This window comes from Borostomias antarcticus, assembly GCF_949987555.1.
Source record: "Borostomias antarcticus genome assembly, chromosome: 8".
In the NCBI taxonomy this organism is placed as follows: domain Eukaryota; kingdom Metazoa; phylum Chordata; class Actinopteri; order Stomiiformes; family Stomiidae; genus Borostomias; species Borostomias antarcticus.
The window spans coordinates 3,055,799-3,069,768 of record NC_140241.1 but is presented as its reverse complement, the minus strand read 5'-3'; the positions used below and the strand labels follow the sequence as shown (position 1 = coordinate 3,069,768).

The following is a 13,970-nucleotide window of genomic DNA, read 5'->3' as shown; positions in this document are numbered from 1 at the left end:
TTGTTTGGCATTTCTTGATGTAAAGGACACAGAGTGTATACTTAAGAGGGAATGGTATACAGTATGTTATTGGTAGTGTAACAATACACATATAACCCTACAGTGAATGTAGCTTTGAGGAAGTCAAAGTCAAAGTCAATTTTATTCATATAGCACAAGTTTATACAAGCAAATGTACAGAAACAAATTTGTCAGTAAATTTTACAGAGAAAAACAGGAAGTATTTAAACTGTACGTGAAAATGTGATAAAATTTTAACTGTGTGCTACATTTGCTTGTATGAACACACACTCCACTTTATCTGATTGATATTCAGTCTCTTCTCTTACATCCCAAATAAACCCATCCGACCTGCTGCAGGGACTAAAATATCCTATAGGAGAGAGCTCCAGACAGTGTGTGTGTGTGTGTGTGCACGCATGTGTGTTTGTGCGTGCGTGTGTGTGTGTGAGAGAGAGAGAGAGAGAGAGAGAGAGAGAGAGAGAGAGAGAGAGAGAGAGAGAGAGAGAGAGAGAGAGAGAGAGAAACTGAGACTAGTGTCATGCTGCTGAGTTGAGCAGTCTGTATGTGTTAATGGAGGCTCTGGCTTGGGCCTGCTGTGACTGCGCCCGTGTGTGAGTGTGTGTGTGTGTGTGTGTGTGTGTGTGTGTGAGTGAGTGTGTGTGTGTGTGTGTGAGTGTGTGTGTGTGTGTGTTTTGACTCCTACCCAGAGGAGACAGTGCCCCCTGCTGTGGGGCTCCCAGTACTCCCAGACCACCTCAGTCTCACCTCACAGGAACACCTAACACTGATTCCTCTGATGTTTACCACAGCCAACCCTAACCCTGCCCTGAATCTCCGCCCTCGCCGTGACCTTCACCGCAATATGTGACAACGGTGGAAAGCGTCAGGCTTGCCTGGGATAATAGCCAGTGCTTGATGTTTGTCCGTCAAGGATCCAAAATATGAGCAAGTGGTGGTGAAGGTTAGAGTGGCAACTTATCAAATATGTCAGACAGATTGAAATGTGATTGAAATGATACTAATTTAACTGTAATATCCATATCAATGACAATAATAACAATACAAATCAAAGCAATAACAATAACACTACTACTACTACTACTACTATTACTGATATTACTACTACTACCACTAACTACTATTACTATTATTATTACTACTATTAATAATAATAATAATGAATGTAAAACTACAGTAATAATCGTGTAATGATCTGTATTTATATGAGCATGATTTTTGTTTGTATACTGATATTGTTAACGTTTCTATCGTGTAATTGTGTTGCCCTTCAAGTGGGCATCATCAACACAATGATGAAACCTTCATCGTGAAATTGAATTCAGAAATATGAATTTCCTTGTACCTTAATGACATCGTTCACTTTTTGGTTTACAGTAAGCAAATGTGTTTGCTCTTCATAAACCAAACATTTAACCTATGAATATAAAACCACAGTCTCTGTCAACCACAAATGACACTTTAATACCCAACATCGCATATCTGGGACACAGCAAAACAATGCTCAAATACAGCTGACATAGTCACCTTAATGATTACTCTGTAGTTTTTCGTTTTTATTGAATTTAAGACCAATAATAGAGAGGTAGCCTACTCTACTCAAACTGTGTGTGTGTGGGGGGGGGGCAGTTACGCCTCCTACAGGCGTATGTGTGCACTACATGAAGACAGAGCACACGCGTGCGTTTGCTCCACTGTCCGACCAATGTCCATACTTTCGATAGCCTGTAAACTGCGTTATCCAATTAGAGTTGAAACAAATACTACTATCCTACCTTGTTCATAAAATACGCGTTAAAGAAGTTATTAATATTCAATCACTGGTGTGCTTGTATTTCACAGAATAATGTTGCCTGGTTTTGTTTTGCGTAAATGATGCAACCACAATAACAAGCCCATTAAAAAAAATCTGTATTAAATTATGGAAAATCCCAAATAAGCATTGCTGAGGAAGAATATTGGTAAAGTGAATAGTCTTTGCGTCGTCTCTTTCTCAACTGTCCCCGGGTCGGTTTTGTTCCGGAGTCCCATTTCACGCTGAGGGGCGGAGATGGAATATTCAGATCAGCAGGGTGACAGCTCCTGTTCCCCAACTCTGCTGGCTCTTTCCTCCAAATCCTCACTTCATAGTTGTGGGTAGTAAAAACATCGGACGCTAGGGGATCGAGACGCATGCCTCTTATGTGGGCGCTTTACTAATTTTCGGGGGTCGTTTTTTTTCTCCCATTTGATTATTTTTTCTTTCTCTTCATATTGTCTGCATGGTTGTTCTGCGCGTGTGATTGTTGGGTTGATTTCGCGTGCGTTTCCTTTGGAAGAGGCGACATACACACACTCACCAATGTCGTATCCTCAGGGTTACCTTTACCAGCCCCCGGGCTCTTTGGCTCTCTATTCGTGTCCAGCTTATGGGGCTTCAGCTTTAGCCGCCCCGAGGAACGAGGAACTGGCAAGGTCCGGTTCTGCCTTCAGTCCCTACGCTGGATCCGCTGCTTTCACGGCTTCAGCCAGTGGCTTCTCCAGCCCACTGCCATACTCCACAGATCCGGCCACGGGGTTCCCATCGTACATGGTAAATAACCTACGTTGATTTCACTTCTGTTATTTCATTTGATGATTCTATACGTTTGATAGAAAGAGCGATGTGAATTTATTTTCAATCGTTTCATGAACACCTAGTCGACAGTAAATGAGTGACTTTGCCATGCAACGCAGTTGGAAGCGGCAAATTGTAGTCCTGCAAAAGAGTGGAATGATTTTCTACGCGTATTAAGACTATTTTGGAGGTGATTGTTAACTTTATTCGCGAACATTAGGCCTGTCATTATAAATAATTAAAAACTCGGTGGGTTTATAAAGAGTAGGCCTATGTAGTGATAAAGACGTGTTTCTTCACTGTAAACTAATATCAGTGGGAGGCCCGTGCTTAACACACTCTTTACGCACGGAATTTAGAAGACATGGCCAACAATAGACTTGGTAGCTTAAAAATAGCCTAATAGAATATTTCGTACTATGGCCTATGCACAATTAGCTAAATGTCCATATTACTGCGTATTGTAGGAAGACTATGATTGTTGTTGTTGTTTAATCATTTAAGACGATGAAAGCAAGCAATGCAATTTGAATTTATATTAGCCTAAGCTAAGTTAAATTAGAGAGATTTAAACATGAAAGGATGAATAACGATGCTAATGACGTGTCACTTCAAGTTTTTTTTAAAGGTGCATTTCTACTGATTTGCTAATTGGATTTGTGATGGTGCTGAGCGGTGCTACGCTAACACGTCTGTCGACTAACAAAACAGTCGTCTGAAAAAAAACAAACGAGGAAGTTATTGGTGATTAAAAACAATAGTGAAAATACAATTCATCATCGATCTGTTAGTTAACATAATACAACTGCATTAATCAATCCGATAATGATCTTGACCATAAACCATTGAAATAGCCTGTACTTAAACATGCCAGCATGCTTGTTAATGCTTAGATTGTGGCGTTTTTTTAATTTATAATATTTTAATCCAACTGAAAAATACAATTAATTTATTTTTTAGGGCTCTCCCTACGATGCGCACACGACAAGCATGGCAGGGGCATTAAGTTATCACCCCTATGGAAGTCCTGGGTATCCCTACCAGCTCAACGACCCGGCGTACCGAAAAAATGCAACCAGAGATGCCACAGCCACCCTCAAAGCCTGGCTCCAGGAGCACAGGAAGAACCCCTACCCCACCAAAGGAGAGAAGATCATGCTGGCCATCATCACCAAGATGACCCTGACGCAGGTCTCCACCTGGTTCGCCAACGCCAGGAGGAGACTCAAGAAGGAGAACAAGATGACCTGGGCCCCTCGGAATAAGAGCGAGGACGAGGATGAGGATGACGGGGACGGCGAGAGAAAAGATGACCGTTCAGAAAAGAACCTTGACAACAGCGAGATATCAGCTGAAGACGAAGGTAACTCAATTACTGAAGACTTGAATGCTGTCCCACATTGCAGGGTTGAGGGCATGAATGTCTTATGTAGCCGACTCGGCTGCATGATGATAGAGGCTTAGACTAAACAGTGCGTGTAGCCGGTTAGCCTACAGGCTACTGATATAACACAATTATTATTTGCAATTGCTACAATTAGCCTAATATGAATATTACATCTTGGGCCCGTTTATTCCTATTTTAAAGTGTTTGTATTGTTGTTGTTTCGGTTTAATTTAAGTATTAACATGTTTTTGGCTGAATTAGCCTGTATATTAATTTGGCCGCATTTGTCTTTTTATTGTAGGTATCAGTTTGCACGTTGACACCCTCACAGACCATTCTTGCTCGGCGGAATCGGACGGGGAGAAAGTGAGCTGCCGGACTGGAGAGATGGCCTGTGAGTCTGGATCAGATACGAAGGACAAATGCGAGGATGATGACCGCGATCTGGAAAATGATGAACGCCGACGAGGCCTGTCACCCAAGCCGGTGACATCATCACCCTTGACAGGAGTGGAAGCGCCGGTTCTGAAACATCACCACCGGGAGGACTCACGAAACAACAGCAAATCATGCCTCGACAATAGAATTTCTTCCTCGTGTCCACAGAATCAACCCGTCAAACCCAAGCTGTGGTCATTAGCAGAGATCGCCACCTCGGACCAGAAGCAACACCTGGGGCAAAACTGTCCCTCGAGTGTTGGCCTCCTGACCTCCACTACTTCAACGACGTCCCCAGCCGGGGCCGTGTACCCCGCCTCCTCCATCCTGGGAAGACCTATTTATTACACCTCTCCGTTTTACAGTAATTACACAAACTATGGCAACTTCAGCCCATTGCAGGGCCAAGGGATTCTGCGGTATAATTCTTCTGGAGCGGCTGCCGCCGCGGTAGCGCCTGAGGGACTCACGCACTCGGTTCTTGACGCAAGCGCCGTGCACAAACAGCAGGGCAATGACTCGTTCATTAAAACTCTCCCAAACCAGATTGAGCAGCAATTCAGACCCTCAAATTTAGACTCAAAGAAAGGTACGTAACATGCGTTAATGCAACAAACGATATGTAGCCTAGTGTTTTGTGCAATTAACTTCAAACCAACTGAATTCGTTTTTCTTTTTTGTTGCATTTTATATTTAGACCCCATGCACTTCATTGAGTAATCTCCCCATGCAAGTCATTGAATATTTGACAGCCAACCGGACCTTGAATGTGTTGATACTGCGCTGTCTCACATACTTACTCTCACAAGTAGAAACGGGGCAACTTTGTTAGGCGAGAGATATCTGGCCATACGAGAGTAGGAGAGATATCTGGCCATGCGAGAGTAGGCCTCAGTTAATGGAATCAATTCGTGCACGCACACACACACACACACACACACACACACACACAGATATACACAAGAAGAAACTCAATATTAAAGAGTGCAATAAACAGAGAAATGTTGCCATAGCACATAAGAGGGACTATTTTTAACGGACCCATTTGATGTGTGCACTGCAGGGCCCTAACCTTACCGATCAAGTTAGAATTAAAAAACGAAGTTAGTTAGTTTAAAGTGATGGGATTATGCAATTTGCATTACTTTATCTATGTAATAATTAAATAATACTTTGACCGCTTGGCCCACACCAGTTGTTCTTGTCTATCCCCAGCGGGCCACCGTTAAGGTTGGCTGTTAAGCCAAGCCAAGCGAAAACAGGAGTGCGAAGTACTGTAGGGCTCGAGCAAACTTTTTCTTTTGAGGGTTTTCGGTATCTGGACTGATCTAGGGCTTGTTGGGGGTCTTCGGTATCTGGACTGATCTAGGTTTTGTTCCCTTGGTCTACAGGTAGGTGTCACAATTGCTTTGAATAAAGCGAGCAAGCCATCACCTCTCCACCTCGCTCACCTCTGACCTTTTCTCTAAACTGGAACGCGTCTCGTGACACCGTGACAAGGAGGATGCTGCGCATTAGAACTTTAATTCCTCAGTCGCTAAACCACCAGTGTGACGACAAAACACCAGTTATTGTATCATTTAAGTTTCGTTTTCATGAAATGTGAATAATTTAGTAGATACCCCAGTGTAGTAAATGATTATTGAAGACATGCGATTTCTCAGGATACATAGTTTGCTTCTTTGCCACGGTATACAGCTATATGGTAGCCTATAGGCCTACTTTACGTGTGAACATGATTTGGCCTTCTGTAAAACCGTAGGCCTATTTGTAAAGGGATGTATGACGTCAGGCCATCGAACAGGTGACTCCTAAATGGAACACAGTTGATATTTATTTTTTTAATGATGGCAAATGCCTATAATTTATGCAAGTTGTATTGCAATGGAAACTGAACATTGTTTTGTAAATACCTTGATGGTTTTTATTTGAAACGCATTTGAAAGTTATACAATCTTGTTAACAAGAGTACTTTACTAATTTATATCTCTGATTGTAAATAAAAACGCGCTAGTGTGTACTGGCGAGGTAGTGCTATCCATTATTCAAAGGAAAACCAATTAAACTGTTTTCCTCTGTATATCAATCTCCCAGACTCATTAATTTCTTTATTACTGACCTGGATATGATCTGTTTTAGTTTGAAGTTGTGAATCAATGTAAAATACACATTTTGGAAATAGCCTACTGTGCGGGCAGTCATTGGTTTGGGTGAATAGGGCGGGTATATATATGTTTCAGTCATATGCATTCCTTAATACAGGGTGAGAAAGATATCATTTTTCCAAGGGTACTTTTTACAGTGTCTGGTTCTATTCAGTGACCGTGACCTTGATTGAGATAAACCACACAGCCCACTTATTTATTTTGGCCTGCATTTATTTTTTCACCATGATTAATACAGCCAAAGGATGAAGCATTCTGCGCTCCCAGCGGGGAGATCCGGTGAGCTTTTAGCTGAGCTCAGAATGGTCAGTTGGGGTTCATTATGTGCGATATTGAACAATCCATAAAATCCTATCTAAACATCTGCCAGCTCCAATGAGCTGTGTGATGTGATGGGGCTAATCGGACCGCGGTTCCTTTGTTCTTCATTTACTTGAATGATTCAATTATTCACAATTCACACTTAACCACATATCATGATATCATAAACACAACAGTAATAATAATACTAATAACAACAATAATAGTAATAATAACAATCATAATAATACTAATAACAATTCAATAATAATAATAATAATAATAATTACATTACGAATACGAATACAATTAATAATAATCACATAGGCTATGATATTATTATTATTATTATTATTGTTGTTGTTGTTGTTATTAGTATTATTACTACGGATACTTGTAGTAGTATTAGTATTAATAGCATTAGTATTAGGCTATTGTTGTTATTATTATTTTTATTATTATTACTACTACTAGCCTACTACTACTAGGCCTACTACTACTGCTACTACTACCACTATTACTACTAACATTTGTCTACTGTGCTTAGGCCCTCTCAATAATCATTTCAATGTAGACATTTTGGGTGTTCAGCCGAATGGAATAATTTTCGATATAATCTGGAGGTAGCACCAACGCATTTAAATGAAGGAACATTAAAATTGTGAAACTAACAAACCATGTTTTATCAAGATCAAGTAACCTAGGCCTATGCTCTTATTTGATATTCAGAACTATATGCGGGTCCTACCCTAGTTCTGGGAATATCAAACAGGCCTACTAAAGGAGGGCTTCACTGTTCGGTTAGCCTACTCCAGAGACGGTGGCGGTTATGTTTTTCAGATGACATTTGAGGTGAATGTTTAGAATCTCGCGGGACTCCACTTCACCTTAGTGTCCCTTTCGGCCCAAACGTCCTAATATGCGGTCGTTCTCTGTAGCCTAAGGAAAGTCAGGCAACGCCTTCTACCTCAGTACAAGGGCTTTCATTAGCGCTGATTTATTGAAATTTAGGCTTTAATCTCAGGTGGGCTCCCGAGGGAACTACCAGTGTTGTCAAATAGCACCAGAGGCGGTTTCCACCCCAGGTTGCCTCACAGAGCTCTGCCTCTCTTTGCTCCCTTCAAATGTCAACATTTGTTCTCAATAAAGAGTTATTGTTTCTGTAAAACTGCTCTGCAGCCGCCTTTGAAAGCATGAAAAGAACTTGCACTCACCTCTTGTTTGATTGGGGGCAAAGTCAGGTGAAACACGCAAGAGCACGTAGTCCACAACAAACAAAAGCCGCAAGCAGGCCGTTAAACTTGTGTGATGAGTAAAAACACTGTGGGTGTATATGTCACAATTAGTTGCAATTAGGGAGTGTCTTTGGAAGAATTGTTTTTTCTGCTCCATGTTTGCAAACTTAGGGCATGCCGAGCCTTTATTTTCACTGGAGGTCAATAGCAATTAAAGACACGCTGCTGATCGGCGGGATCCCACCTATCACTACCAAAATGCAGATCATCGATGAGAACCCTGCAAATTAGTTTAGGCGGCCAGTCTTTAATAAGCCCAGTTGTCGCTGACTGATAATTGATGATGTCGTGGGGCCTGTAGGCTTGATCTGAAAAGACTCCGAGAGGCGAACCTCTTATCGTTGATCAAATAAGCAGTTCACATGCAGATAATTCATGAGCTCTGCTCTCCCTTTACCAGCCTTTCACTGTTCAAAACGTTTCAGTCTAATCTGTGACGCACACCTGCCGTTCTTCACGTTCAAGTTTACGTGCATGGGACGTTTAGGCTACCGCGGTTTATCACCTATAAACATTTACTGCACGTGATGAAATAAGGATCATATCTAAGATTCACTGAAGCGCAGCCCAAGTGGGTTGTATGTAGAACATTATTATCACAAATGATCCTTCTTACTGTCAGGTAGAAATGTGTTCATTATTATAATGACATTTTCTCAACAAACTTGTATGTGCAACAAAGTAGCTACAATTCTCAATTAATTTAGCAAATCCTTTACAGCTTCATAAAAATTGTAAGATGCTTTTTATGTGGTGAGATGGGTATTGACGTGTTTATAACGCACGTCTGAGTGTGTGTGTGTGTGTGTGTGTGTGGCACGCGTGTGCACGTGTGCCCTAAATGTGTATTCTACACTGATTATTTTCACAAGCTGAATCCACCATTAAGACTGGGCCATAAATAAGGTTCTGTTGGGAGAAGGAAAGAGAATTCTGAACAAATCGAGTACATGTGTGTTCAATAAAGCACATGAAAGTGGTACGGCCCTCTCAAAGTGAGTCCGGGGCCTGTCCCTCGTAAAGGTGTCAGGGGAGATGTTCTCTCCCCCGGCTGATCAAGGAGAAAGAACAGGAGCAACTTTCAAACTCTGAAGTCCACACCAGAATCTAAATAAGATCATTAAGACCTGGCGCTTGGCTTCCACCATTTAATTGACAGTTATGTTTTATGGCTGCGGTCGGTAGACAGACACTGAGAAGGAGTGCTGGGGGCGGGGCCTCCATCAGTCTGACATGTTGAGAAAAGCCTGAGGTTAAAGGACCTTTATTATCTAGAATCAGAACAGAGGTGTGGTGACATTACTGGGACTGTTAAAGATCTGTTTGTGTTTGTGTGTCTGTGTGTGTGTGTGTGTGTGTGTGTGTGTCTGTGTGCATTGTCTCCATTTCATACATACATACATACATACATACATACATACATACATACATACATACATACATACATACATACATACATACATACATACTGTACAAAGCCAGGGGTCACCCTGTTACCCTCACACCTCTACAAAGTTCATAATCCCAGGTGGCAGTTTTTCTGACATTAGATACGTTTTCATAAAATAACATTTGACACAACAAAAGTCATTAATTCCTCTGTAAATGGCCCGATGACAAGAAAAACACCTTCGGCCTTCCGAACTCAAAACATTTCAGAACCGTGCCAGTTGTTTTGAAGTCGATGGTTTCTCATGACATTCACATGTAACTGAATATTATAGAGGAAGTCATGCAGTGTTCCTGAACTCTCATAAAACTAGAGATAACTATTTCCTGATCCATTCACGTTATGCCATTACATACTGTTGACATTAGACATTATTATGTCATTTGTTGTGGCTTGGCTGTAGCGTACAGAAATAGCTACAGGAAGTCAAATGTTACCTCAGAAAAGTTTAGATGCTGTGTTGCACAGCATACTGTCATGTTATATCAGTATCATTCAGAAAATCAGACATAAATATACAACGCTACATGAAATGCAAAGTTTCAATGAAGGCAACACGGGTTTGTGAGGAATGTGAGCGTTTGGTATCTCAAAAGTTACTGCACCAACATCGTTGACTGCCTTAAAACTGACAGATAGGCCGACTCACTGTGGGGTGACTTCAGACGTAAATATGCGCTGGTATAATGACGTACATGAACATGAAAAACAGCGACGGAGGAAGCCCTCATTAACCCTGTTAGCAGTTCCTCGCCATTAGACCCAATTGGAGGCAGACTCTCGCTCACACACACGCGCGCGCACGCACGCACACACACACGAACACGCAGGGACGTGCACTGGATGTTAGAAGGGCGGAAGTTACAACAAAGTAGGCTACTACTAGCCATAACTATCTAGCAAACTACCTAACTGCATATCATATGTTGCTGTGAGTGATATTAGCCTACATTACAGCCATTTAGCAGACGCTTTTATCCAAAGCGACTTTAATGTAGGTCAGTACTACAAAACTACTACAACCACACACACCCTAAAGAAAGCCAGCAATAATATCATCACTGCTTGGTGTCACACATGCACACACACACATGTACTACACACATGCACATGCACACACGCGCACACACACACATGCACACACATGTACTACACACACGCACATGCACACACACACACGCACAAAAATACACACATTATAGAAAACTAGCTGATGGTAACAAGCACTTATGTAGATAGGCTGTTTATTTGTGATAACTGTACCTGCTATGCTTTCCTGTCACAGTAGTCACAGTAGAGGGTGGGGGCCCTATAGGTTGTCACGGTGATGTTGTGAACATGTGCATTACAGCAATCCAGTAGAATGAATGGTTAAGTTAGAAGCCTAGAATTAAAATTGCCCTGTCTGTTACTGTTTAAGTCCATTACCCTGTATGCCCACAAATTATAGAACATTAGCTGATGGTAACAAGTCGGCCTACTTATATTAGATAGGCTGTTCATTTGTGATAACTGTATCTGCTATGCTTGGCTGTCATAGAGTCGTCACAGTAAAGGGGAGGGGGTGTTGCCACTGTGATGAAGATGCATTACCTTACAGCAATCCAGTAGAATTATGTTATGAACAGTGGCGTCTGGTGGATTCTGGCACCAGGTATGCCAGAGCCAGCGAAGCGTGCTAGTCGCTTCTACAGCGTGCAATGTTAAAATGTCAATGGGAATTCTAATATGAGCCACTCGAGAGCAGGCATACCCTACGCCCACTTTTACGCATTTTGACAAATCACAGGTTAGGTTACATCTCGACTGATGATGACATTTTCTGTGGTTTTGTATGTGTGGGCTTATTTAATTGGTTGATTTTTCATTTGCCTTGACTTCCATAAGCCAGAGGCCTTTTACCTGGCCTACAATGTTAAGTGAATGACAAGCTAGTGCTTAATAGTTTTTCTCACCTGGAAAACTATTAACATTTTAATAAGTTACACAGTATCTATTGTACAGCCAAAATTACACCAGTTGAGTAATGGCGGTGGGTGAGAGGAAGAAACAGCCTGTGACATAAGCAGCTCAAGAACGCATGTGTCGCTTGCTTGCTTGTGCAAAATACAGCAAGACCGCCAGGAGTTGTGCCACAACGTATGGCCACACCGCAGTAATGTGCACATAGCGTTACAAACGTTGCCACCGCTAGTCATCGTCTGCGGAGCTAGATGTACCCGGTTTTAACGCTGCTACGTGAGTCAGTGACTCGCAGCTACGTGACTATGAGCAAGTCTTGGAGCTCCGCCCATCTCTGACTATGAGCAACTCTTGGAGCTCCGCCCATCTCTCCGTCATCATCGGAAGGTAACCTGCTAGTTTTCTTGTTAGCTACGGTACAGATAATGCTATTATTTCTGCTTTGGGTGGTTTAAGATCATCAATATATAGCCAGCCTCAGTTTCTTTGATATGACAACTTTACTTGTGTCTGTTATTTACCTTGTTAAACTTGTTCTCTTGTACTGTAATAGTATCTTTAGCAATAGTTATTTGTAAGGCTAGACTAACGTTGACTAAGTATTTCACATCTGTGTATCTCTGATGTTATATATTTAGATGTCATATTTTGAATGGGTGAGTAATGTTAGCTTGCTAGCTATCTCACTGGCTAATCTAGCTAACCTAGTCATTCTGGGTAGCCCCTGTCTGGTTGGAGCTCCCGTCTGCACCTGAATTGGGGAAGATCAACCATGTCATGGCAGACGAGGCCTTTCCCATGAAACCATACCTTCTCCGACCCTACCCTGGAAAGCGTTTTAAGGCGGACAAGCGCATCTTCAACCTCCTGTTGAGAGCACTTCACCTATCAGAGAATGCGTTCGGTATTCTCACCCAACACTTCAGGGTTTATAAAAGGCCAATGGAGGTGAACCCTGAACTGGCAGACAGCGTCGTGAAAGCAACCTGCATATTATGCAACTACCTGCGCCACGGAGAGGGACAAGCCAGCCAGGATGACGGCTTCAACGAGCTGACGATGCTGACGGCAACGCAGGTCTACAGGAGATCCAGAGGCCAAGGGGAAATCGGGCATCTGCAGAGGCTCTGTGCAATCGAGACACATTTAGACAATATTTCGTCTCACTTGCTGGCCAGTTAGCATGGCAGTATGTCACAGGCATTTCGTGCCTCTCATCCGCAGCCATTACTCAACTGTTGTAATTTTGTCTGTACAACGGGTATTATGTCACTTATTAAAATGTTAACAGTTTTTCAGGTGAGAAAATAATTATGTAGATTCTCTAAATGTAGTCAGTTTATCAAAATAACTAGTTTTGAGAGATCACTGGCTGGTAGCAAGCAGTATAGCCTGTCACGCTACCTAACGTTCTTCAGGGTTACTTTATATTGCACATAAGGGGTAACATTATATTTAGATTGCAAATTCTAGCTGAATGATTCTCATGTTTTAATGATGTTGCAGCAAGGGGAAAATCCAGCTGAACCTGGGGCGCGTTCAAATTCAGCGAACATAGCGAACATTAGCGAACTATTTTCCTTTAGCTTTGTGTTCGCCGCAAACGTTTGCTAACAGAAGCTAACAGTCTGGAGAGGTTCGCCAGTAATGGAACGAGGATCACAATGGACCCAGGCTTACTGGAGATGTGCTCCCAGATGGGGATTGTTTGTCATCAATGACAAAAGATGCCGCAGCAAGTACACACTGTATTCTTGAAGCCTTTTTATGTGTAGCCTAACGGTATTTTGGAACATTGTTGCGTTTATGCGAACTATTTGGAACGTTCATTAAAAGCCATTCAAATGTGACCGTTTGGAGAAAACATGTTTGCGATGAACGTTCGCCTCTGTTAGCTGAATTTGAACGCAGCCCTGCTGCTCTACTCGCTAGCCAGCATAATTTTTGAGTTCTACCACACAGCTGGCATTAGCCATTTGATAATAGCTAATGCTAGCTAGCTCACGTTAGCCGAATCGCTGTCAGCTGTGTCCAAACCTAGCTTTTTCAAAAACAGCAATGATGATATGATGCACCTTTAGCAGTTGTTGTAGTTTATTAACTTTCTAAATTGTTTTGGGTCAGTGACATTAGGCTACCGATATATTAGTGGTGTAGTTTTGTCTTTGTCTTATCAGAGATATTGTCCTCCATAGTCTTCCAAATAAGTGGTTTTGGACAATTTGATCGGATGTTGTTGCGAGCGTCAGGCCCGCCCACCGTCAAGCATTGAAGGAAAGCCTAGCAACGCATACATGTGAGTCCAGGGTCAGTTAGCCGCTCAGTTCACTCTGTGAGCTACACAAACACACACACA

The 13,970-nt window shown here is 42.1% G+C and overlaps 1 protein-coding gene across 1 annotated transcript; it reads left to right on the top strand.

Moving 5' to 3' along the window:
* Positions 1-2,362: 2,362 nt before the first annotated feature.
* irx2a (iroquois homeobox 2a) lies at positions 2,363-12,796 on the top strand (the record flags this gene model as incomplete). The annotated part of the gene is made up of 4 exons (XM_084442015.1): positions 2,363-2,593; positions 3,578-3,980; positions 4,306-5,031; positions 12,336-12,796. 4 exons carry the CDS (start codon positions 2,363-2,365, stop codon positions 12,794-12,796), a joined length of 1,821 nt encoding a protein of 606 aa, XP_084298141.1.
* Between the last annotated feature and the right edge of the window lie 1,174 nt (positions 12,797-13,970).